Raw genomic sequence first — 25,874 nt, 5'->3', positions numbered from 1 at the left:
GCTTCTCTCTGTTGGGCTGATGTTCCTTGTTGAAGCAAAGGCAGGAGATTCATTTGCCAGGATTTATTTCAGCAAGCAAAATTCAGAAGAGACTTGGAAAGCATTTTTATTGTCTAAATGGTCTGGTTGTTGGTGCTGTTTTTTGTCAGTTATTCACAAAGAAGAGGATTGAACGTCCAAATTCAAGACCGATTTGCTTGTTTGGAAGGGGCCCAGTTCTCGTAGGCCACCTGGTTTTATGGGGCAGAGTGCAGGAGCAGCTGGCCATGTCGCTGACTGCCGCCAGTGTAAGCAGAGACTCGCACGCAGAGAGGAACACAGAAGGAACGCTGGTTCATGCAAACGTGCAGAGTTTGAAATCTGGTGACATAGTTATCCGACACTTCTGTTTTAACATCTTGACCTCGTGAAGCCTCTCCTGTCCCCCAGGCGGGGAGGAGAACCTGACCCCACATCCGCACCGCCCAGTACTCTGTGCGCTTAGCATTGTGAGTGGATGGCCAGTGATCCAGTGCCTCTCCTTCCCTAAGGGATGGCAGCCACCCCTGGGGCAGGCGCCGTGGTCACTGCTGCATCCAGGGGCCTGGCCCAGAGTCAGAGTAGATGAAGAAGGACGGAGAACCAGAGAGATTTAATTTAAAAAATAGCAAGACTGCCAGAGGGGTTGCTAGATAAGAAAGCTGTTGCCGATCTGCCTGCTTCATTTAGCTTCTTCAGGTGTTACCTGAGTGCACGAGTCCATCACAGCTCTGTATGTGGGTATTATAGCCTCTCGATTTGGGGAGTTAGAATTTCTCAGATTTTCTGAACCTCCTCTCATTGACACACTCGGTTTCTCAGAGCGGATTCTTGCAGATACTGTTAGTTGATAATCACCTTGAAGATTAATTCAGTATTCCAGGAATCCTAAGCTTGACTGCCCCCCGACTAATCATGAGCCAGAGGAGGGAGACAGAAGGAAGTCGCTCCTTCACCACCCACAGTTCCATTCCTAAAGGGAACCACTAATTAAATGTTACTGAGCAAAATTAATTTGCCTCCTGCAGGGAGGTTTATGATGAATGAAAGGATTGCCAGTCGGGGAGGGAGCCAGGCTACCCTCTGTGGTCATCAATATTTCATGGCCATTGGCGGTGGCAGGAAGCTAGCTGTCCTGGCTCCCTGACCTTGAGCAATCTTGAAGGTAGGGCAAAGCTGGGGAGGTTGTATTTCAAGGGCTCTGTTACAAGACACTTAGTGAAAACCTAAGTGAAATTTGCAAGACGCACCCATGGGTTAATTGAATTTATACTCTCAGTTAGCTGGAGACTCCCCTGGATGGGGCTCAGGGACCCACCTGGGACTGGTCCTATTGGGGGGTGCAGCCCTGTAGCCACAGTGGCAGAGCTGAAATGTTTAACGATGGCTTTGGGGGTGGCGGGGGAAGAGTCCTGATTGGTAGTGTCTGCTGATTTCTGTGGTGTCACTGTATTCTCAGCGTGGCTGTTTAAAGCTTCGGAACGTGGAGTGGGGAGGTGCACTGGTTTACTGGAGCTGGGAGTCCCAGCATGTTGCCGCCACAGCTCCCAAATTCTTCCTGGTGACTGGGGGAGACCCTGCCAAACTGCATTTCCAGAAATACAGATGTGCCCCCGACCCCTTGGGCGGTACCCATGTGCATTAGACTTGGCCTCTTGACTGAGAGGGTACCTGAATATGATGGGCTTTAAGAATGAGAAAAGAAGTAGCCTCTCATTTTGTTCCTTTCTTCTCCCCAGCTGCCATTAACTTGGCAAAGCTGAAACTTTTCAGACATTACTACGTCTTGGTGAGTAAAAAATTCCTAAATTTGTAAGTGAGGTCAATTCATGGAGTAGAGCTAGTGAACTTCCAAAACACTGGTAAAAGCACAGGAAGTGCTGCCTGGAGCTGCGTGTGGGCTTCGTTTACAAAACCAGATGGGGGCCGTGGACGTGGGAAATTAAATATCTGAGTTACTTCTTCTTAAATTTTAGTTTTAAATTTGGCTTCAAATACTCAGAAAATTAATACATGCTTGATATTTTTAAAATGCAGGATTATAGGAACACAGCAAAAGCCCCTTATGACCCCGACCTTCTATACCCCTTCCCCTTTTCTTCCTCCTCCCCCAGGTATTATGGTTAACAGTTCAGTGGTTATTTTGCTAGATTCCTTTCTAGGCATATGCCACGCATAGCTGTTCCTTTGACTTGCTTTTTAAAAAATTCATTTACAAAAATGGGATCATATCTACAAACAGGACTGGAATGAACATGAAAAGTCCATATAAACGTAGCACCAAAGGCAGGACTTACTATAAGTTATTAGAGTCATAATTTCCTGGACTATATAAGGTATAGATTTCTTCTAGAATTTGCTTCCGTACTAGTAAACGAAAGCTTCTGAGTCATCTTCATCTGTGGTTTTGGCATTGACTGTCACTTTGCACAGTCCCCTGCAAGCCTGTCTGCCCTGGGTGCGGTCCCAGTGAGCCGTCCACTCTCGAGGGGTCAGCATGTTGAATCCTTTTCACGTCCTCTCTTACTAGAATGCTTAGGATTATTGGTACTTCCTCTGAGCGTGGACCTCAAACATTTGCAGCATCTGCTGAAGAGACTGAAAATCAGTATTTTCCCTGTGTGGCTTTATTTCGCTATTACTGCTGGAAAATATTTCTCAAATCCTGGGAATAAAAAACTATTACCCTTTGGGGCTTGAAATCAGTGGGTTATGTATGAGAATTAGGCGACGAAGGGGTTACTCAGGAATTAAGAGCAACTACAGCAACGTGTCCTCCCAGTGGGTGTGACTGTGATCAGTCAATATCTTGGTCACCTAGAGAAAAAGAAGAAATCCTTTCTAGTGTAACTAGCAGAGCATCTGTCTCTCTGCCATGTTTATTAATTAGCACTGTAAGTGTCAAATGATCTTCAGGTAATTCTGTTTTCTCTTTTATAGTTAATTTGTGAAAGCAGGTCATTGGAAGAAAGGGGTGCCATAATTTCTATGTTGATTTTATTTCTTGTTTTCTTTGCTCCTCATATAGATCGTATGTTACATATACTTCACCAGGATTATTGCATTTCTCCTCAAACTTGCTGTTCCGTTCCAGTGGAAGTGGCTCTACCAGGTATGCTGCTCACAGGGGACAGTGCCAGAGAATTTGTGTCTGAGGAGGAAGTCTTATGGTGTAACTTAAGATCGTTACTAATTTATTTGGCAGTGGCCACTAAGACCTTTTGTCTCTTCCGGTCTGCAATTAAGACGATATGTTTGTCCAGGAAAGCTGCTGGATTACGTGAGAAATCTGGAAGTAATTGCATTATTGATTTTAGTTTTCAATTTTAAAAGTTTTTGCAGAGAAAAGCCTCAGGCCGAGAAAGACTTGCCCTGTATAATTAAAATCTAGATGAAGCCAGTTATAGGGCTTAGAATAGCTTGGAATCCAGACCTCCCTTTTTCTTGCCCATTATTACTATTTCAATAACAAAGTATCTTTGCAATATACTAGAACTAGTTTAACTACTAGGGTAGCCACCATATGATTTCGAGACTTTTTTCTGGAGGCTCTCACTTGGTGCTTTAGACACTGTAGGAAAATGTATGTATGTAATGAGCTCTTAAAAGATGCCAATGAAGACACTTAAAGCAAGGAGTCTCAAATATCATCTCTGGGCAGAATGCTCCTAGCTAAGGCTTCAGCAAATCCTCTAAGGAAAATGCTCCCCAGCGGTCAGCTCTGGCATTTGAGTGACTGAACGGCGAGTGGTCGGGGGGAGGGGGTCAGTTTGTTTAGTTCCACTGAAGAACAGTATTCTAATCCCTTTATTTGGGGGTGGTTTTAAAATTTGCAGCTCCTGGATGAAATGGCCACGCTGGTGTTCTTTGTTCTAACGGGGTATAAGTTCCGTCCAGCTTCAGATAACCCCTACCTACAACTTTCTCAGGAAGAAGATGACTTGGAAATGGAATCTGTGTAAGAATCTCCTTTTTTCCCTTCCCTCCCTCGCCCCTCACGTAACTAAGAGCAGCGTGGTATGAACTGGAGCAGCTACTCTCCGCAGTTTGTTGCTCCAGAGGTTGTCCCTCTATTTTTTTTTTTTTTTTTTTTTCCGGTACGCGGGCCTCTCACTGTTGCAGCCTCTCCCATTGCGGAGCACATGCTCCGGACGCGCAGGCTCAGCGGCCATGGCTCACAGGCCCAGCCGCTCCACGGCATGTGGGATCTTCCCAGACCGGGGCACGAACCCGTTGTTCCCTTCATTGGCATGCAGACTTTCAACCACTGCGCCCACCAGGGAAGCCCCTCATTGTAGTTTTGATTTGCATTTCTCTAATGATTAGTCATGTTGAGCATCCTTTCATGTGTTTCTTGGCAATCTGTATATCTTCTTTGGAGAAATGTCTATTTAGGTCTTCTGCCCAGTTTTGGATTGGGCTGTTTGTTTTATTGATATTGAGCTGCATGAGCTGCTTGTAAATTTTGGAGATTAATCCTTTGTCAGTTGCTTCATTTGCAAATATTTTCTCCCATTCTGAGGGTTGTCTTTTGGTCTTGTTTATGGTTTCCTTTGCTGTGCAAAAGCTTTGAAGTTTCATTAGGTCCCATTTGTTTATTTTTGTTTTTTTTTCCATTTCTCTAGGAGGTGGGTCAAAAAGGATCTTGCTGTGATTTATGTCATGGAGTGTTCTCCCTATATTTCCCTCTAAGAGTTTGATAGTTTCTGGCCTTACATTTAGGTCTTTAATCCATTTTGAGTTTATTTTTGTGTATGGTGTTAGAGAGTGCTCCAATTTCATTCTTTTACATGTAGCTGTCCAGTTTCCCCAGCACCACTTATTGAAGAGGCTGTCTTTTCTCCATTGTATATTTTTGCCTCCTTTATCAAAAATAAGATGACCATATGTGCATGGGTTTATCTCTGGGCTTTCTATCCTGTTTGATTGATCTATGTTTCTGTTTTTGTGCCAGTACTATACTGTCTTGATTACTGTAGCTTTGTAGTATAGTCTGAAGTCAGGGAGCCTGATTCCTCCTGCTCCGTTTTTCTTTCTCAAGATTGCTTTGGCTCTTTGGGCTCTTTTGTGTTTCCATACAAATTGTGAAACTTTTTATTCTATTTCTGTGAAAAATGCCGTTGGTAGTTTGATAGGAATTGCATTGAATCTGTAGATTGCTTTGGGTAATATAGTCATTTTCACAATGTAGATTCTTCCGGTCCAAGAACATGGTATATCTCTCCATCTGTTTGTATAATCTTTCATTTCTTTTTTTTTTTACATATGGTGTTTTTTTTGAATTTTATTTATTTTTTTATACAGCAGGTTCTTATTAGTTATCCATTTTATACATATTAGTGTATATATATCAATCCCAATCTCCCAATTTAATTTCTTTCATCAGTGTATTACAGTTTTCTGCATACAGGTCTTTTGTCTCCTTAGGTAGGCTTATTCCTAGGTATTTTATTCTTTTTGTTGCAGTGGTAAATGGGAGTGTTTTCTTAATTTCTCTTTCAGATTTTTCATCATTAGTGGATAGGAATGCAAGAGATTTTCTGTGCATTAATTTTGTATCCTGCTACTTTACCAAATTCATTGATTAGCTCTAGTAGTTTTCTGGTAGCATCTTTAGGATGCTCTATGTATAGTATCACGTCATCTACAAACAGTGACAGTTTTACTTCTTTTCTGATTGGGATTCCTTTTACTTCTTTTTATTTTCTGATTGCTGTGACTAAAACTTCCAAAACTATGTTGAGTAATAGTGGTGAGAGTGGACAACCTTGTCTTGTTCCTGATCTTAGTGGAAATGGTTTCAGTTTTTCACCATTGAGACCAATGTTGGCTGTGGGTTTGTCATATATGGCCTTTATTATGTTGAGGTAAGTTCCCTCTATGCCTGCTTTCTGGAGGGTTTTTATCATAAATGGGGTTGAATTTTGTTGAAAGCTTTCTCTGCATCTATTGAGATGATCATATGGTTTTTCTCCTTCAGTTTGTTAATATAGTGTATCACGTTGATTTGCCTATATTGAAGAATCCCTGCATTCCTGGGATAAACCCCACTTGATCATGAGGATCGAGTGTATGATCCTTTTAATGTGCTGTTGGATTCTGTTTCCTAGTATTTTGTTGAGTATTTCTGCATCTATGTTCATCAGTGATATTGGCCTGTAGTTTTCTTTCTTTGTGACATCTTTGTCTGGTTTTGGTGTCAGGGTGATGGTGGCCTCATAGAATGAGTGTGGGAGTGTTCCTCCCTCTGCTATATTTTGGAAGAGTTTGAGAAGGATAGGTGTTAGCTCTTGTCTAAATGTTTGATAGAATTCGCCTGTGAAGCCTTCTGGTCCTGGACTTTTGTTTGTTGGAAGATTTTTAATGACAGTCCCAATTTCATTGCTAGTGATAGGTCTGTTCATATTTTCTATTTCTTCCTGGTTCAGTCTCGGAAGGTTGTGCATTTCTAAGAATTTGTCCATTTCTTCCAGGTTGTCCATTTTATTGACATATAGTTGCTTGCAGTAATCTCTCATGATCATTTGTATTTCTGCAGTGTCAGTTGTTACTTCTTTTTCATTTCTATTTCTTTTGATTTGAGTCTTCTCTCTTTTTTTCTTGATGAGTCTGGCTAATGGTTTATCAATTTTGTTTATCTTCTCAAAGAACCAGCTTTTAGTTTTATTGATCTTTGCTATTGTTTCCTTCATTTCTTTTTCATTTATTTCTGATCTGATCTTTATGATTTCTCTCCTTCTGCTTACTTTGGGGTTTTTTGGTTCTTCTTTCTGTAATTGCTTTAGGTGTAAGGTTTGGTTGTGTATTTGAGATGTTTCTTGTTTCTTGAGGTAGGATTGTATTGCTAACTTCCCTCTTAGAACTGCTTTTGCTGCATCCCATAGGTTTTGGGTTGTCGTGTTTTCATTGTCATTTGTTTCTAGGTATTTTTTCATTTCCTCTTTGATTTCTTCAGTGATCTCTTGGTTATTTAACCTCCATGTGTTTCTGTTTTTTACAGATCTTTTCCTGTAATTGATATCTTGTCTCATAGCAGTGTGGTTGGAAAAGCTGCTTGATAAGATTTCAGTTTTCTTAAATTTACCAAGGCTTGATTTGTGACCCAAGATATGATCTGTCCTGGAGAGTGTCCCATGAGCACTTGGGAAGAAAGTGTATTCTGTTGTTTTTCGTTGGAATGTCCTATAAATATCAATTAAGTCTATCTTGTTTAATGTATCTTTTAAAGCTTGTGTTTCCTTATTTTCATTTTGGATAATCTGTCCCTTGGTGAAAGTGGGGTGTTAAAGTCCCCTACTATTGTGTTACTGTCAATTTCCCCTTTTATGGCTGTTAGCATTTGCCTTATGTGTTGCGGTGCTCCATTGTTAGGTGCATAAATATTTACAGTTGTTACATCTTCTTCTTGGTTTGATCCCTTGATCATTATGTAGTGTCCTTCTTTGTCTCTTGTAATAGTCTTTATTTTATTTTTATTTTTTTGCGGTACGCGGACCTCTCAATGTTGTGGCCTCTCCCGTTGCGGAGCACAGGCTCTGGACGTGCAGGCTCAGCGGCCATGGCTCACGGGCCCAGCCGCTCCGCGGCATGTGGGATCTTCCCGGACCAGGGCACAAACCTGTGTCCCCTGCATCAGCAGGCAGACTCTCAACCACTGCGCCACCAGGAAGCCCATAGTCTATTTTAAAGTCTATTCTGTCTGATATAAGAATTGCTACTCTAGCTTTCTTTTGATTTCCATTTGCATGGATTATCTTTTTCCATCCCCTCACTTTCAGTCTGTATGTGTCCCTAGGTCTGAAGTGGGTCTCTTGTAGACAGCACATATACGGGTCTTGTTTTTGTCTCCATTCAGCCAGTCTGTGTCTTTTGGTTGGAGCAATTAATCCATTTACATTTCAGGTAATTATCGATATGTATGTTCCTATTACCATTTTCTTAATTGTTTTGGGTTTGTTATTGTAGGTCTTTTCCTTCTCTTGTGTTTCCTGCCTAGAGAAGTTCCTTTAGCATTCATTGTAAAGCTTGTTTGGTGGTGCTGAATTCTCTTAGCTTTTGCTTGTCTGTATAGGTTTTAATTTCTCTATTGAATCTGAATGAGATCCTTGCTTGGTAGAGTAATATTGGTTGTAGGTTTTTCCCTTTCATCACTTTAGATATGTCCTGCCACTCCCTTCTGGCTTGCAGAGTTTCTGCTGAAAGATCAGCTGTTAACCTTATGGGGATTCCCTTGTATATTATTTGTTGTTTTTCCCTTGCTGCTTTTAATATTTTTTCTTTGTATTTAATTTTTGATAGTGTGATTAAAATGTGTCTTGGCCTGTTTCTCCTTGGATTTATCCTGTATGGGACTCTGTGCTTCCTGGACTTGATTGACCATTTCCTTTCCCATATTAGGGAAGTTTTCAACTATAATCTCTTCAAATATTTTCTCAGTCCCTTTTTTTTTCTCTTCTTCTGCAACCCCTGTAATTCGAATGTTGGTGCGTTTAGTGTTGTCCCAGAGGTCTCTGAGATTGTTCTCAATTCTCTTCATTCCTTTTTCTTTATTCTACTCTGCAGTAGTTATTTCCACTATTTTATCTTCCAGGTCACTTATCCGTTCTTCTGTCTCAGTTATTCTGCTATTGATTCCTTCTAGAGAATTTTTAATTTCATTTATTGTGTTGTTCATCATTGTTTGTTTGCTCTTTAGTTCTTCTAGGTCATTGTTAAACGTTTCTTGTATTTTCTCCATTCTGTTTCCAAGATTTTGGATCATCTTTACTATCATTACTCTGAATTCTTTTTCAGGTAGACTGCCTACTTCTTGTTCATTTGTTAGGTCTGGTGGGTTTTTGCCTTGCTCCTTCATCTGCTGTGTGTTTCTCTGTCTTCTCATTTTCCTTAACTTACTGTGTTTGGGGTCTCTTTTTCGCAGGCTGCAGGTTCATAGTTCCTGTTGTTTTTGGTGTCTCCTCCCAATGGCTAAGGGGTTGGTTCAGGGGTTTGTGTAGGCTTCATGGTAGAGGGGACTGGTGCTTGTGTTCTGGTGGATGAGGCTGGATCTTGTCTTTCTGGTGTGCAGGTCTGCGTCCAGTGGTGTGTTTTGGGGTGTCTGACCTTATTATGATTTTAGGCAGCCTCTCTGCTAATGGGTGGGGTGTGTTCCTGTCTTGCTAGTTGTTTGGCATAGGGTGTCCAGCACTGTAGCTTGCTGGTCGTTGAGTGGAGCTGGGTCTTAGCATTGAGATGGAGATCTCTGGGAGAGCTTTTCCTGTTTGATATTACATGGAGCCAGGAGGTCTCTGGTGGACCAATATCTTGAACTCGGCTCTCCCACCTCAGAGGCACAGGCCTGACACCCAGCTGGAGCACCAAGACCCTGTCAGCCACGTGGCCTCTTAATAAATGTTTAAGTGTATAATACAGTGTTGCTAATTATAGCCACAGTGTTTTACAGCATATATATGGAACTTAATCATCTTGCATAACTGCTTTTTAAGACATGCTCCCAGGCTGCCTTAAATCAAGGTAGCCATTCCTTCCGTTAGGGCTCTCATTTGTGTAAATTTGTTTTCATGCTTCACGTTCATATACAGGTTGTTTAAACTAGTCATTTTAGTTTTCAGAAAAGCTTTCTAGTCAATTCTCCATTTCATTAGGGGCTTTTTCTGAGGTTCTGTCTTTTCTTTTGTTTGGAACATAGTCTTCGATTTCTTCATTTTGCTCGACTCTGTGTTGGTGTCTATGCATTAGATAAACAGCCCCCTCTCCCAATCTTGAAGGAGGGGCCTCATGGAGGAGATGAGCCTCCTCCTTCAACCCTGCCCTGACTCTTGGTTGTCTCTCAAACCTTTGTGATCATCCAAGTGGCCTATTTTATTTTTAGTGGCTCCTGGTAGTTGAGGGTTTTCCTAGAACTATCAGTGTCCCGAAGGGAAGGATCTCAGGCAGCACTGAGATTCAGGCAGATTGGAAGCCAGACGCTCAGGCCAGAATAGTTTTTTTAAATTAAGGTTTATTTTGAAGAAGTCTGAGTTCAATTTAAATGTCCGCCAATACCTTCCAAAGTAAGGTAATATTCAGAGACAATTTCCTCATCAGATGGCTTAGAGAAATTTCTGGAATATTCACATCCAAAGATTCCTTATTGATGAATGCCTTTGACTTAAATCTAACCAAAAAGTGCAACGTTATTCTTTGTACATTTTTATTATATATTTATAATGAACAAGCTTAGTTGGAAACAATTAAAATACTTAAGCTGTTGGTAAAAAAATTAAAAAATAGAGTCCATCTGGTAAGCAGCAGCTTTGGGAAGTAACCTGAGACGTGGTGTATTTTTCCTTTCCCCTGCGGGGAGCCCTGTAGCTCAGCATTCTGTAACCGTTTGAAGCAGGGTTGCTCTGGGGTCATAGCGAGAAGCTGAATGGCTGGGTCCTAGCATCTTCCGCTTGACTGAAGTGTGGTCAGTTGACGTTCTCCCCAGCAAGGCAGGCGTTCCTGTTCCCCACATCCTTTCCATCAGCCATTGCATCTAGAAGCGCAGATGCTTTGTTAAGGTATGTTTGTCTCATTGGCAAAATTTTAAAAATTTGTTTTGGTTTTTATTTCTCTCTGACAGTATTTGGTGGTAGTGGTAACGAAAACGCAAGAGGGCCTGTGTGTGTGTTAAAATCAGGGGAGGAAAAGGGAAGAAGACAGACCAGCAGTCCGCTGGAGACTAGGGGGAGTGTGTTTCTTTCTTCTGGCAAGATTTGGGGAGGGTGGGCAGTTTGAGCCAAGGTTGACCCTTGGGTTGCCTCAGCTTCTTCTCCTGTTACCGGGGAAGAGCGCTCTGTGCTCTGTTCTCCGGGGTTGGCTGAGTGTGGGCCCTCCCGTAATGGTGAAGTGAGCGTCTCTTCTGTGACGGGAGGGCTGCACATGTACCAGCCTAGAGAGGGAGTCGGCCCAAATGAAGGTTTGCTTACAGGAGTGGTGGTGGTGTTTCCCGGGAGCACCAGCCCCGATGAGTCTGTGAAAGACAAGTTGAGGAGCCAGCTGAGGCCAGGTGCCTTTCAGTCAGCAAGGCAGTTGTACTGGGGTTTCTCTTTAGCTGAGAACTCGACTGTTGGGAGAGTTCTGTGAAGTTATAAGATGTGACAGCAGAAGAGGCCTGAGGGGGAGGCTTCAGCCGCAGGTGAGGGTCAAGGCTCAGCAGCTTCTGGGACCGCCGAGCCCAGACTGTCATCTCCCTCTTCTGCTCGGAAGTTCTGTTCCTGGAGGGCCCTTCTTAAATCCTCCAGAAATAACCCAAACCAGAGACCAGCACAGCCTTGCCTGTATTTTCTAGAAGGTCTTGAGTGCTCCGTCATGCACACTGGAGGGTGTTTCCTGAAGGAGGGCACTAGGTCTGATCCCCACCCAGGACATTAAGCACCTCTTTGTGCAAAGTATCAGTAATAACGTTTATGCCTCGCACACCTAAGACGAATTCACACCCTTCCTAATATGCCCTCTGCACCAGAACTCTGACCTGGGCCACGCAGTGACCTTGCTGACTGAGGTTCTGGGTAGCTTCTCATTCACCTCTTCTTACCTCCTCTGTCTGAAGCTGAGCTGCGGGAGGGCGGTGCATTGGGAAGTGAGTCTGGCCCAGGGTAGTGCGTCCTCCCTGCCTCCAGCCTAGGCCTGCATGCAGTCCGGGCAGGTGCGCCCCCTGGGCCTGGGGGAATGAGGGCGCCTTCGGAAGTAATGCTGACTTTCCATCTTTTTCTCTTTCTGTTCCTTTTGACATCTCTCTTTGGACTCAAGCTCAAAGTGGCTTACTGATTTTGGTAACAGAATTTATCATAACAAAATCAGCAAGTTAAGTATTGGATGTAATTTCAGTTATCAGACTTTTAGCCACCGCACGTGCTATGCGTATCCTTGATGGTCTGAATTATTTCTGCCATCTTGAGAAGCGGGAGTGAGAAGAGATCTGGTTTGGGTTCCAGAAGCTGTGTCTCTGGGGCTCCCCTTCCCGAGTGCCGGTAACCTTTCACTACTTCCTGCACTCGTGCAAGTGGGTAACCAGCAAATGTAGAAACAGAGGTTGGAGACTAATAGAATTGTCTCTTAACCAAGCCTCTCCACATTTCAAGTCCAGAGATGGTTAGCATTTAGATTTAGGTTGGTTACAGAAACAGATGCATCCGTGTGCCACTTCGGCCACAGTTGACGGCAGTCTCGTGTGGCAGAAGGAGCAGTGGGGACCTGAAGCCCCCTTTCTCGTCTTTCCCGTATTCATTAGGGCCCTGTTGGTTGCAAACACGAGACTCAGGCCTCTACAAGGAAAAGAGAGGTCACCACATAGGGGTAGAAGGAAAGCGGGAGGCAGCTGGGTCCGTCCGCTCCCCCCGTCTCCGCTGGAGCCCCCCTCCTCTGGGCACCTCTCTGCTCCACTGTCTTCTCTATCCTCCACGCTCCCCTGGACCCATCCCCCTGGGAGCCCCTCTGTCGGCTTAGCACTGTGGCGCCTTGCCTCAGACCGGCTCAGGAGCTGCTGACCCTGGGGCCAGTGTCCTCTTGAAGTCAGGAGTGGCCACCTCGGCTCAAAAAAGTTGAGCAGGCCCTGAGGGCAGGACAGCTTCTGCTGGAAGCAGCGTGGGACTTGGCAGCCAGAGAGGCTGGCTTGGCCCGGGCACCGAGTCTACTCGCGCTGGTATGAGCGCTCTGTCAGCCCTACAGGTGGTTCCGGACAGCAGCCGGTGCCGAATCCCCCAGGCTCCTGCGGGACCAGCATGACAGAGTGTAGACGGCGCTGCGATAGAGGTGTGTGTCTGGAGCCACAGAAAGGCATCTCAGCAGAGGGCGAGAGGTCAGGCAGGGCTGGGATGGGCAGAGGCAGGAAGGGCAGGCCTTGCCCTCTGGGGACCGGGCTCTCCCCGCCTGGGCGGCTCCAGGGGCTGCGCCTGCATTCGCATCCCTGGGGTTTGAGTTTAGGCTGAACGTCACCGCTGCTCGGTGCTCGACCTGAGCTTTGTCCGGTGTCTTTCTGCGCCACACGGGGGCCTCTGCGCAGGTTGTGTGTAGTGCGGGGCGCTGCTCCGAGGGCGGCTCTGCGGCTCTTTGTCCCCATTCAGTGTTTGTACTGAAACCAGGGCGTGCAGGGGGGTGTGCGTGGAGCTGTGAAGTTGCCAAAGCGCCGCCTCCTGCCCGGGAGGCTCCTGGGCGTCAGTCTGACCACGGTCTCCTCCTCCGTCTCCTCCAGCTGGCACCCCTCTCACTTCCCAGAGGCTTCACTGGGGAGCCAGGGCACAGCGCCCGTCCAGCCTCACACCACATCCCATCATCGCTGGCTCCGCCCGTGCCGCCCTTCTGTGCCCACGCACCCCTCACCCCGCAGCCGGGGCGCCTCCACTCCGCTCACTCACCGCTCCGCAGTCTCCAGCTCCAGCCCCCTTGCCTGTCCTGAGCTTCGGGCCCCTCTGTCCACCTGTCACCCCAAGCTTGCCTCTCCCCTGCATACCCTGTGGGCTTCGGCATCCACCCAGTCGCTGTCAGCAGAATATGGGTCTTGGCCTAAATGCCTCCCTCTCCCTCGGCCTGTGTGGGGTGAGTGACCACTTCTTGGAGGCTTAATGTCGTGTCTCCCGCCCTCTCCCCACTTTATCCTGGTGCCCTGCCCTCGTGTGGCCGATGTCCTCACCTCCCATCTTCTTCCCTTCCCGTCCATTCTCCTCAGCTACCCGAATCACCTGTAGACTGTTTTTCAAGAGGATACCCTGGCTCCTCCCCGGAGACTAGATTCTGAATGTTGGGGGTTCAGGTGTCTCTGTGCTTTTTTGACTCCCCTGGATCCTGCTGGAGCCAGGCCCGAGAACCCAGGTATAAGTGTCACGCCCACCCCGGTGACACGGCACGGAAGGCCGTCCACAGCCCCCCACGTGCCCATCCTCGACTCTCCTGCCACGTGCCTTCACCAGCAGCTTCTTAGCACTCCCTGACTGTCGGGGAGCTTTCTTGTGTTTCCTCCAAGCCTTTTCTTGTTAGATTTCTTTTCAGAAACTCCCCTGCCCTCCCCCCTCTCCTCCATCTCGCTGCTGCTCCTGTCTTTCAACACAGGAGGTGACTCTTCTCACCCCAAGCCGTCGTCACACCTGCACCCTGGCACCCCCATCCTGTCTGTGTGAAGTGGCTCTGCGTGTCCGTCTGGAAGACCGTCCCTTCTGCTGGGCAGTGGGCTCCCTGGGAGCACCAGTTCCAGCTCTCTGTCCTTGCCCCAGGCCCGGCCTGACAGAGTGAATGTTGTTTTCTCAGTTGGGCCACCATCTGGCAAGGAGTGTTTCCTTAGGGAAGGAAAGGGAGCAGAGGTTTTCCCAGGCCCGCTCTCCGAGCCGCCCTTGGGTCGCGGCGCCTGTGCTCTGCCCTCCGCGTCCGCGCGGGTTGGCCGCCTCCTTGTCCTTTTCAACCTGGGGCAGTAGCCACACGATCCGCCGGCTGTTGCCAGGAGTGTTTCTGGAAGACTCGAGGTTGTACTTCTTCCCTTACATCGACAGGTTTGGAGGCGCATAGGGGTTGCTCTGCTGGGGCTGGAAAGGCTTGTGGTGCCCGTGTCCTAGTCTGGAGAAGGTTCCTTTAGAAGCTGCCCTGGGTGCATGGATTTCTCCTGGGAGAAGTGTGAGCGCTTCCTGGTGAGGTCAGGCCCGAGACGGGCACCGGCTGGCAGGAAGTGATGCTGGGTTCTCTCAGTTGGTGTTCCCTTTGTCTGGGGGCTGCATTTATACTCAGCCACAGCCTCTGCAGGGATCCCTCAGTTCCCACAAGAACCACCTACCTGCAGCATACTTTGTCCTGGCTTTACCAGAAGTACAGATAACGCATGAGTCCAGAGGACTCTTGTTTGAGAAAAGCCCCAACTCTGGGGAGGACTGGATGGCTTTGGGGCTTGGTCACAGCAGCAGCTGGTGGCAGGAAAGAAGGGAGAAAAAATTTTCTTTCCTTACTCAAATAAAATAATTTATATACTGTTAGGTCCAGCTGGACAAACTCTAGATGTCACATGTAGGGCCACTGAGTCGCCATTTGTAAGTAGCAGGATTTGGGAATTGGTGCGGGGGATAGGTACGGTCCTTGGAGAGAGTCTGTTGGAATGATTGATTGAATTTATTTTACTGATTAGGAAATTCCTGTTGGTCCGCGATGGAGAAACATAGGTGCCTCCTTGCTTCCTAGAGTCCTTAGGGAGATGCTGGGCCAGGGGTGTTTGTTTCTAACACTTTATTTTGTAGAACAGTTTTAGGTTCATAACATTGAACAAAATTGAACAGAGGGTACAGATACTTCGCATATGCCCCCGCCCCACACACGCATAGCTGCCTCCATTATCAGCATCCCCTGTCCACAGTAGTACGTTCCTTACAACTGATGAGCCTGTATGGACGTATTATCATCCAGAGCCCGTAGTTTACAGTAGGCTCACTCCTGGTGCTGTACGCTGTGTGGGTTTGGACAGATGTGTACCCACCATTATATAATAGAATCATACAGAGTCATTTTGCTGCCCTGAAAATCCCCTGTGCTCCGCCTAGCAGGTGGAGTTCAGTATCGGCTTGGTGTTTCCTGCTACGGAGCCGCTCAGTTGTGTCATGGATACCCAGATCCTTAGAATCTGTCTAGCTCACATTTTGTGAGGCAAGAGGCTGTCTTCTCATAGACCCCCACCTTCTCAGGAGATGTCGTGAGTCACTCTCTGTCTCTAACGGTCAAAGAATCTTTGGGCCCAGAAAGTTCCTCTAAACCTGTGGTTCTGTCCCAGGACTCAGAAATGATCCACTGTGGCTGGTTAGTGTAAACATCTACAGCTGATTAGCTTTTTTTCAGAATGTTAATTATGATACAGATACTGGTGTCATAATTGTGACTAGTGTATATACGTAACATAAAAATTTGTGACAAAAAGAAAGAGATGAATGCTGGTTGTGATAACAGCTGGTATGTAGTGACTGGGCAGGACAGAGAATCTCGTTTCTCCCTCACGACAGTTTTGGAAAGTGGGGACTGTGTTTCTCCTGCAGCACAGGGAGGTCACGTGACTTGGGCAAGATTACACAGCTAGTAAAGGGCGGGTCAGGATTTGAACCCACGTGTGTCTGATTCCAGAGCCAACACCCTTTACCCCTGGCTGCCACTGTGCTGTGGTGAAGACGGCCTTTTACTTTAAGACTGAGGTTTTCCTCGTTTTTTCCCTCATTCAGAGTGACCACGTCAGGGGTGATGGAGAATATGAAGAAAGTCAAGAAGGTGACCAATGGCTCGGTGGAGCCGCAGGGTGAGTGGGAAGGCAGCGCGTGATGGAGGAGCTCCGAGGCGGCACTGTCAAAGGAAACGGTTTATTCGTAGTCCTGTTGGTCGGCGAGAGAGGTCGGCCCTCCCGACGGTGACACCGCAGAGCACGTGGCTGGGAGCAGTTGCCACGGAAGCCTAACTTTTCACTCTTTTCTGGAGCCGGATCTGTGGCTGGTGATAGGCAGCTAGAATTCTCCTTCAGGTGGGAGTGCTGGGTAGGGGGTGTGAGAGGAGGAGGGTAAAAGGAAGACCTTGTTTTTAATCTCTATATTTTAAATTGGGAACTCTTCAGGTAGGTGCAGTGTGACCCAGTGTGTAGCAGCGGAGTGTTGGTGGATGGGGCATGGTAGGTGGTGGTGTGTCTGCAGCCGTTCAGGGCACGGGAAGGGGCTTTAGGAAACAAGCAGATGTCGAGTGGGGCACGGGGGCTCACAAAGAAGGGAGAGGTGAGCATCGCTGCGTCTTGGGGACAAAAAACGAGTGAGATCAGGTTATTTTAGAAAGCAAAGTCAAAACCCAATTTAGTATTAAGAGAGTGCCCCAGGATTTCCGACCCTGAATGTCGCCCCAGACCTTCATCCCGGATTCTGAAAGTGACCAGGAGCGACAGTCGTCCGAGGGCTACGGTGTCAAGAGTCAAGGCCCTGGTGGTGGCAAATGGTTCTCTTGACTGAAGTGTGTTCTGTGTTACCTAATGGATGGACGAAAGTGTGTTTTTAAGCTCGAAAAGCCGCCTCCTGTAGGATTTCCCTGAACGTCTGGTCCCCCCGACGGCGCAGAGCAGCACCATCTCTGGCGGCCCTCTCTTCCCTCTCTTCTCGCAGCTGCATCTATTTTGTGTGATCAGAATACGGGGAAATGGGAAGGACTTGTCCTTAAGGAGCAGCTGGGGGCAGAAAGGATCATGTCGAAGCAGATCCTTAAGGCACGTCGTCATCATGACAAAGCTTTCCCTGTAGCCAGGTAGGACTTCTAAAGGGAGGAATGCAGCAGACCTTGTCCCTGTATTCCAAGAGTAAGTATGCGAAGAAGGTGAGGGTGATTAGCAGGTTTACTCTGGGGTGTGGGGATGATGAGATCTTTCACAGAAGCTCAGTGAGGTTCCCTTCCAAACTTTCAGAGCTTGGAGAGGAACACGGATAGATTGCCTGAGGTGAGCAGTACTGCAGCTCGTAGCCAAGTCATCCGAGTATTGGGACAAGCTCAGAAGGTTCCCTGTGACGGAGGGCATAGCAGGGCTTTCCGCTCATTTCCTACTAAGGCTTTGGCTGCCGGAGCCTGAGATGGGGACTGAAACACTGCATCAGGCAAGCTCCCTGGAGCGTGGGGTCCCAGCCGGGCGGGGTAGCTCCCAGTGCCCACGCGCGTCAGGAGCCCGAGCCCCCCCCCGACCTCCTGGCCTGCCTCCTGGGTGCTGGATGGTGACGGTGGCCGGTGGTTATTCTCTTACCTCTGACTTGGAAGGGTCGATCAGAAGCCACAAGATTTAGGGGTGCCGCTCAGTATGCCCGGTTTGGGAACCTGAAGTGTCTTTACTCAGAAAACAGTTATTTTCCCTCTCCTGTACCATTGTCACTTCCTAAATGACCAGTGAGGAAGCAGGTGTCCTTTCTATGCGCTTCGATGAGCCCTCTGTGCTCTGCCCAGGGCCACCTCCACAGGGGCTCGGTCCTGGCTGAGTGAGGAGGACGACCAGCGTCTTCCAAGGCTGCTGCTGCCCACCTCTCCGCAGATGTTTTAGGGAAGGGTTCGTGTGTCTTCCCATCTTCAGGAGCGAGGAAATAGGCCCCAAGTATTCATCTAAGGGCCTTTTTTTGTCTTTTAAGTAATCTGGGAGCTGTGTGACAGGAGAAGGAAGTGGCAGGGAGGACGGGAGTATTTTTCAGACTTTGTTTTCCTGACGTGAACACCATCCCAGTGATTAAGAGATGTGTCGCATACTGTGGCCGAAACTTCCTTTGGTGCTTCCCTCCGAGGGACGTGTTTGCTGTTTGTCCTGCAAGCAGATGTTCTCGACTAGGCCGTAGACCTCTTGGCAAGAACCAAAGGTTTGAGGAAACGCGCGCGCGCGCACACACGCGCACACACGCGCACACACGAAAGGGTCTCCACAGAGGTGTCCTCACTTCATGTGCTGGAAGCGGGGAAGCGAGTAAATGAAGATGAGGGTGTGCATGTGGGCTGGCACCGGCCCCTGCTCAGCCTTCCTGCTCTGAGGTCCCCGGGCCCCAGCGGTCACAGGAGGGCATGAGCCAGAGGGCTGGGCTTCTCTGTGGTACCGGGTGGTCTTCAAATCCCACGCGGCACCTCTAGGCTCGCAGAATGGCTGAGAGGCTGCAGTTTTACAGTGCTGACCCTTCTGGAACCGGAAGGTACAGATGAGATAAGTTAGTGGATTAGAAATAAAGGCAGGCCGCAGGCTTCCTAGCAAACGGGTCGTCTGCCCACGTCCTATATTTTAACTGGCAGAAGGTTTAAAGGCAGGCGGCTGATCAAGAGAAATCAAACCCCCAGCCCAAGACTGGGAAAATAGGTGGTGGTTCAAGTTTTTCCAAAATTATTTAAGCTCTTCATCCTGTTCTCTTGCTCTGTGACTTGATGGCAGTAAGCAGCATTCAGCTCTACTCCTGCGTAAAGATGACTGATTGGGGGCTAAAGCCAAGGTGCTTCCCCAGCTGACAGCCCGCTTCCTGCAGCCTGATTTTCACAGTCCCCTTGGGCTCACGGTGATGCAGTGTTTGAATGGTTAAGCCCTCTCAGTACTTCAGGGATTGGGCAGAAAGGATCGGTGCACATCATAGAACGATCGGTGGTATTTATAGCTTCGCTTTGTGCTGCTCCCCGTTTCTGCCTACGCGAAATACACGTACTTCCTCTGAGAATCCGGCCGTGGACTGGAGGTGCCGCTGGCTGTGAAACTTTAGCAAGTAAAGGATCTGTTTTCCTTTGATAGAGTGTGTGTGTTTTGCTAGAAAATTACTTCTCGGACCACAAGAACAATCACTGATCTCTTAATCCTGGCTCTTAACAGTGGCGAAAGACTCCATCAGCCTGTTTCTTGGTCCCGCAATACTTCAACGTTTTAGCAGCAGTGCCTCCGCTGAATACTCCTGCTGGCTCCTCTTGTAAAGAGAAGCTTGCTTTGGTGTAAAAGATGGTTTCTCAGATCATAGCCTGAGTCTGTTCAGTTTTCTTTCAAGAAACCACTTTAGAGTAAAATTTCCAGCTTTTTTTTCCCCTGGACATGTCCAGCCAGCCAAGGCGGCACCAGTCTCTTCATAAGTGCACTCCACGGGGCTGCCTCGGCAAGGCGTCCCCTCCCTCATTGCGATCTCGCCACAGGATGCTCTCCTCCCCCCTCCCTCTTCCCCCCTTCCTCCCCTCCTCCCCCCCTCCTTCCCCCTCCCCCCCCATCTCCTTCTCTTTCCTCGCCTTGGCCCTCGCCCATCAGTTCCACATGGGCTCAGTCTGGGAATACGGGCTGAAGCCTGTGGTGCATTGCAGCATTTTCTCCCAGCAGCTGTGTGAAGGATGTATTTTCCAAGCTAAGAATTTTATCCCAAGAGCACATATTACTGCTTTGGACCGTATATGATCTTCTGCCCCTGCACGGAGATGTATGTCTTATTTTAGTCTGTACCGACCAAGGAACAGTGTCAAAGATGCCAGTTTTAATTGTGAGTGGCTCTGGCCATCTCTGCCATCCTGGAGCATTTCCTTCGAGGGAGGCTTCTAGGACCGAGACAGTCTGATGGGTTATTGGCCCTGCTCTGTACACCCCGTAGAGCAGTGGGACTGTTGGTGCTTCCTGCTGCCGAGCAGCTCGTTCAGAGGACACGGATCCTCGCCCCCTCCTCCTCCTGCTCTGCACTCCACACCTCACCCTTGCTCCCCTGACCCACGCCTGACCTTCAGCAGATTCCCAACACGCTGAGCCCAGGACGCCTGTGGCCTGCTGCTTTCTTTTCTCTTCCCCACGGAAGAGAATTCCCCACGGAAGAAGTTAAGTTAGACTTTAACTTGATACCTCTTGGTGTATCAAAAACCATACCAGACGTTCTAGAAGATCTGCCCTTTACTCCAGTTTTCTCTAGGGTGTTTCTGGCAGGAGGTCGTACAAGAGCTCCACCTGAGTTGATGCTAATACTTGTCACTACGACCTGGAATGTAGTTACTGATTGGCAAGCCGGACATTCCCCCCAGGGCCCTTCTGTCGCCTGGCGATGCATCTGCCCTCTCTGCACGGCTTATGCTTGAAATATAATGTTTTTCAGTGGCTCGTTGCTAGGACATGGACACGCACATCCTCCGAGAGACTGTGCAGAAAGCACTCGGTGGGGCGGGGCGGGGAGGTGCAGGAGCGAGGATTTGGTTGTGTTGTGTCAAGGACCTTTGGGACCTACTGGCAGGAAGTCTGCAGGCGGGCCGTTTGGGAAGGAGTGCGGATAAAGTCAGTAAAGGTCAAGGTGAGACAGAAGAGATAGCTCGCCCCCAGACAGCAAGCTTATCTTGGGGCGGGGTTTGAGACTTCGGGGTGGGCAGCCAAACCAGTCAGGGGGCCAGGCAGTCAGCCTTCTTAGTGTTTAAGACACTTATTACAAAAGGGTCCAAAAATCCTGTCCACACAAGGGGGCTTCTTGATGCCTTAAGCAGCCTTTGCGGATGGTAAATTGGATTTGCCTAGTCATGTGACCTCAGAAGAACTCAGACACATCCAATCCAGAAATAAGTTTCATTTGGGGGAGAAAATGTCTGTAAATATTCTTTGCTTTCCAGGTTAGATTGGGATGCAGCAGGAGTTTTCAGTACTTTTTTTTTAAACACTGATGGTCACTGAAGAGTGTTTATGTGAACATCTGCCGGGTGGAGGTTCCGATCCGGGTGATGTAGGGGACGGGTTCTCCTGCTGTGATGCAAACATGTAAAATAAAGATTCTGTGACAGGAACGTATGTTTGTAATCCGAGGGCGTTGCCAACTGCTGCCTGCTGTCTCTCCGCCCCCCTCCCCCCTTATAATTCTTTCCTTTGTGATTTTTGTTCATTAAATTAGTTAATTGCCTCCCACTCGCTCCCACTGGCAAGAGTGACACCTACTAGAGAAGCTCCCTGTGTCTCAGCTGCCATTGAAACTCAGACGTGGCTTCAACTCCAGAGGCTTTGTTTTGGAACAAACTGAAGATCAGTTGTAGTTGACTGATGTCCTGCCTCCACTGGGGACAGGGGTTGCTCTCTGAGTCAGGGCCTGGGCACTGCTGCCATTTGAGGGGAGATGACGGCAGAGACTTGGGGTAAAGCCTACCCTGTGACAGGCTCGGGTTCACCCTCTTACGATGTTGGTCATCAGATAACCCTGCTGGTGTTCCCACATCAGAATCAGAGAAATCCAAGATTTCAGACTCAAAGCATTTTTGGAAGTCCTCCAATCCCAAACCCCTTATTTTACTAGGAATGTTTTAAATTGAGGTGTAACTCACATACAGTAAAATTTACCCTTTAAGCGTGTAGTTGGATGAGTTTTGACAAGTGTATATACAGTTCTGAAGCCTCTGCAATAAGTGAGATGGAACATTTCCATCACCCCATAAAGTCCCCTGTGCCCCTTCTCAGTCAAAACCACCCCCTGTCCAGAACTACCACAGCCGCTGCTCTGATTTCTACGCTGTAGGTTAGTTTATTCTAGAACTTCACGTGAGTGGAATCACACTTCCTTGTATGGCTTCTTCCACTCAGGAGACTGTCTGTGATTTGTCCATCCAAAGCCCTGGCTTTAAAGCTGCAAAAAATGGGGGCGTAGAGAGGGTTGTGCCCCCCCCTCCCCCAGCCAGTAGGTATCAGAGCTGAGGTGAGAACCCAGGTCTCCTGACTCCAGCCTTGGTGTGGTGATGAGGATTAAGTTAGGGGCCTGGCCTGGAGCTCTATCGGGTACTGTTGCTGTGTTTACAGTAACGTTAGAATGATCCTCAGTTCACAGCATCCCAGAAGCTCGGAATGAAGGGCCTCAGAGTCCATGTCGTTTCCCCTGGGCTTTCCAGTTACCGGCCATGCCTCACCCGCAGCTCCTTCCTGACTCTGCAGAGGCCTTGGGTTACCCAGGGTGTCCATGGAGAGAAGCCTCAGGAGCGGGGACAGGGCATTCCAAGAGTAGAGCCCAGGAATCGGGTGAGACTCTCAAGGATGAGAGATGCTGAGGCCACCCAGGAAGGGGACAGCTGAGGAAAGGTGTGGGAAGGACCTGGGGACCGTCTAATCCAGTACTTCACAAACTGGAGCAAGCATCAGAGTCCCCGGAGGGCCCAGGGCTTCTGATTCAATAGGTCTCTTGCGGGGCCTGAGACGTTGCATTGCTAACAAGCTCCCGGGTGATGCCACCTCGGCTGGTCCCAGGTCACACCTTGAGAACCGCTGGTGTAACCCAGCTCCCTTCTTGAGACTTGCCCCAGTCATTCAGGGGGGTGCGTCGAGCACCCACCCGTGCAGACTCCTGCTGGTCACACAGCAGCGAGACGGCGTCCTGACTCTGGGCCTGCCTGGCAGGGTTGCAGTGGTAATCCGGTGAGGGGTGCCAGCGGGCCAGCTGAGCTGCTCCCCTCCATCAGCCTTGGCTTCCTCCTCCCCCGTTAGAAATGCAGCCGTCCGGGCTGACAACCTGTGAACTTCGCGGGCCGAGGACCCTGCACCTCCAGTGCCGCTCAGGGTCAGGAAGGCCTGTGCCAGTGGGTCCGACCACAGCTCACTCGCCTTCTGGTTTCTCTAATGAGCCGGAAGAGCAGACCAAGTGGGCAGCAGACAGCTGACCCAGATCTACCTGCTGAGAGCGGCCGACGGCCCTTGGGACCCTGTGGAGTCCTCCCGACGCCCACGTGGGCTCCTTTCCTGTGGCAGCCGCCTTCGGGCGCCCTGCCCTTCCCCAGGGATCTGTCAGGTCGGCAGGTTGAGAGCTGCGCAGTCCCTCAGGCTACTCGACAGTGAGGCTGGTAAGTGGGGTGAGAAAGTGCTGGACTTTCTTCCCGCAGACCTGCGCCCGAGCTGCGTGCACAACAGGCGTTTCCGAGCATCCATCCAGCCCTAGAGCTGGCCTGGCCCCACCACGTGGGGAGAAGCTGCCTCAGCGGTTTGGGGGCTGGATTTTAGGGGGTCAGTGTGCCCCTTGCAGGAGCTGCACCCTGCACTGCTCCTTCCCAGTTTGCCAGGGTTGCTGACTTTCATAAAAAACAAGGAATCTGCTCATGGAAACATCTGCAGAACCAACCGAGCTTAAGTCTTGTTTATGCACTCAGCACGCGTCTCATTCAGGGCCCGGGCTCTAGGCTGCAAGCCTCACCGAGGGCTGCACTCCTCAACGCACTAGTGTTTGCAGGACCACAGCGCAAAATGATGCGAGCCTGGTTTCCACCGCGTGATGGGAGAGCAGTGAGGGGGGGTGCGTGGGGGAGGGTTGAGCGCATGACTGCTGCCCCTGCTTCCTCCCACCCTTTCCATTTTAACTGGCCCCTTCGCATCAGCAGTACTGCTTGGTCAAGTTTTCTTCCCATTAAAAAAAAACAAATCTCCCTAGGCCAAGCTGCAGCCCCTGCCCCCCACTTACAGGGCGAACTTCTCTGGTCTGCCTCTTTCCCCTCCAGTACCCCCAACTCACTGCGGTCGGGTTCCACCGGCCAAAGTCTCCTGCAGCCTCTGGGGCTTGGTTATTACCTGCCGTGACTGTAGCAGCCTGTGGCACAGTGGGACCCCTCCCCTTTCACCCTTGGCCACATCACCTTGCACCCACTGCCTCCCTCCTCGGAATTCCACGCCAGCCAGGTTAGACTTCCGGTAGTTTTCCTTCTCTCTCCAGCTGCTTGGCCACAGTCGGCTTCCTGCGCCCAGCCCTTCGGTGTTGGGCTCCTCGGCACTGCCCCAGCTCTCTTCTGCTCTCTGACACCCAGGATCGTATTCCCAGCCTAGAACTGTCCTGAGCTACTTACGGTTTATCCAGCTGCCTCCTGGACTGTTTGTTTTTTGTTTTTTTGGCCGCGCCGCGTGGCATGCGGGATCTTAATTCCCTGACCGGGGATCGAACCCGTGCCCCCTGCAGTGGAAGCATGGAGTCTTAACCACTGGCCCGCCAGGGAAGTCCCTGGACTGTTTTAAAGGCACTTCAAAGCTACACTCTCAGAATGAAATGACCACGTCCCCTCCCCAATCCTAGTAAATGTGATCCAGGCCAAAAACTTGGGCCTTATCCTTGACACTCCCTTTCCCTCACCCCATCCCAGTCCTGTGGCTCAAGCCTACCCACTTCTCTCTCCCCACTGCCACTAGCCAGGCCAGCCACACTCACCCGTAACCCGGATTACAACATCAGCTGCTGCCTTGCAGCTGGTGGCCTGACCTCCAGTCTTGCCCCACTCCCAGCCTTTGCCATGCCTTGGCCGAGTGCCTGCCTGCTGTGTTAAGCATAGAGGTGCAAAAGCAAGCAAGGAGGATGCATGGTCAATATACAGAAATCAACTATTTCTATGTACTTGCAACGAACAGTCCAAAAAATGAAATTAAAGCATTTCCATTTACAATAGCATCAAAAAGAATAAAACATTTAACAGAAGAAGTGTAAAATTAATATTCTGAAAACAAAAACACTGAAAGAAAGACGATCTAAATAAATAGCCATCTCATATTCATGGATCAGGAAACAATATTGTTAAAGATGACAATACTCCCCAAATCGATCTCCAAATTCAGTGTGATCCCTACACAAATCCCAGCTGGTTTCTTTGCAGAAATTCACAAGCTGATCTTAAAATTCATATGCAAATGCAAGGGATCCGGAGTAGCCAGAACAGTCTTGAAAAAGAGGGACAAAGCTGATGGATTCCCCTTCTCAGTTTCAGAACTTATTAAAAAACTGTAGTGATCGAGAGAATGTGGTAGTGATAGAAGTATAAATGTAGAGCTCAATGAGATAAAATAGAAAGTCCTGAAATAAACCCATATATCTGTGGTCAGTTGATTTTCGGCAAGTGTTCCAAAACCATTCAATCTGGAAAGAATTTTTTTTCCCAACCAATGCTGCTAAGGACAACTGGACATCCACATGCAAAAAGTAAGTTTGTAGCCCTACCTCACACCATATACCAAAACTACCTCAAAATGAACCATACACTTAAAGCTATAAAACTCTTAGAAGAAAACACAGGAGTAAATCTTTGTGACCTTGTATTATTAGGCAGTGGTTTCTTAGATAAGACACCAAAGACAAGCAATAAAGAAAAAAGATAAACTGGAGTTGATGAAAATTAAAACTTTCGTGCTTCAAAGGACATCATCAGGAAAGTGAAAAGACAACCCAAATACTTGCAAACTGTATATCCGAGAATGGTCTTGTCTCCAGGATATATGAAGAACTCTTACAACTCAATAAAAAGATAACCCATTTTTTAAATGGGCAAAGGATCTGAATAGGTGTTTCACTTAGCATAATAATTTCAAGGTTCATCTGTGATTTGTATCAGAATTTCATTCCTTTTTAAGGCTGAACAATATTCCATTTCATGTATATATAGACATACCATATTTTGTTTAT

General features: G+C 48.3%; 1 protein-coding gene across 2 annotated transcripts in view; it reads left to right on the top strand.

Moving 5' to 3' along the window:
- GPR107 (G protein-coupled receptor 107) overlaps window positions 1-25,608 on the top strand; it is a 79,764-nt gene extending 54,156 nt beyond the window's left edge. The window contains exons 15-19 of one of the 2 annotated variants that reach the window (XR_009564234.2): window positions 1,758-1,807; window positions 3,047-3,130; window positions 3,855-3,976; window positions 16,221-23,286; window positions 24,147-25,608. Coding sequence is in view for 1 of the 2 variants with exons in the window: in XM_030838566.3 (XP_030694426.1) it covers window positions 1,758-1,807; window positions 3,047-3,130; window positions 3,855-3,976; window positions 16,221-16,317 (353 nt within the window). In the remaining variant the exon portion in view is untranslated. Of the gene's footprint in view, window positions 1-1,757; window positions 1,808-3,046; window positions 3,131-3,854; window positions 3,977-16,220 lie in introns of both variants that reach the window. The other variant, XM_030838566.3, reaches the window with a different exon arrangement.
- Window positions 25,609-25,874: the final 266 nt, after the last annotated feature.

This window comes from Globicephala melas, chromosome 6 (assembly GCF_963455315.2).
Source record: "Globicephala melas chromosome 6, mGloMel1.2, whole genome shotgun sequence".
NCBI classification, from domain to species: domain Eukaryota; kingdom Metazoa; phylum Chordata; class Mammalia; order Artiodactyla; family Delphinidae; genus Globicephala; species Globicephala melas.
The sequence above is the reverse complement of the archived record's forward strand: the minus strand, read 5'-3'. Positions and strand labels throughout refer to the sequence as shown.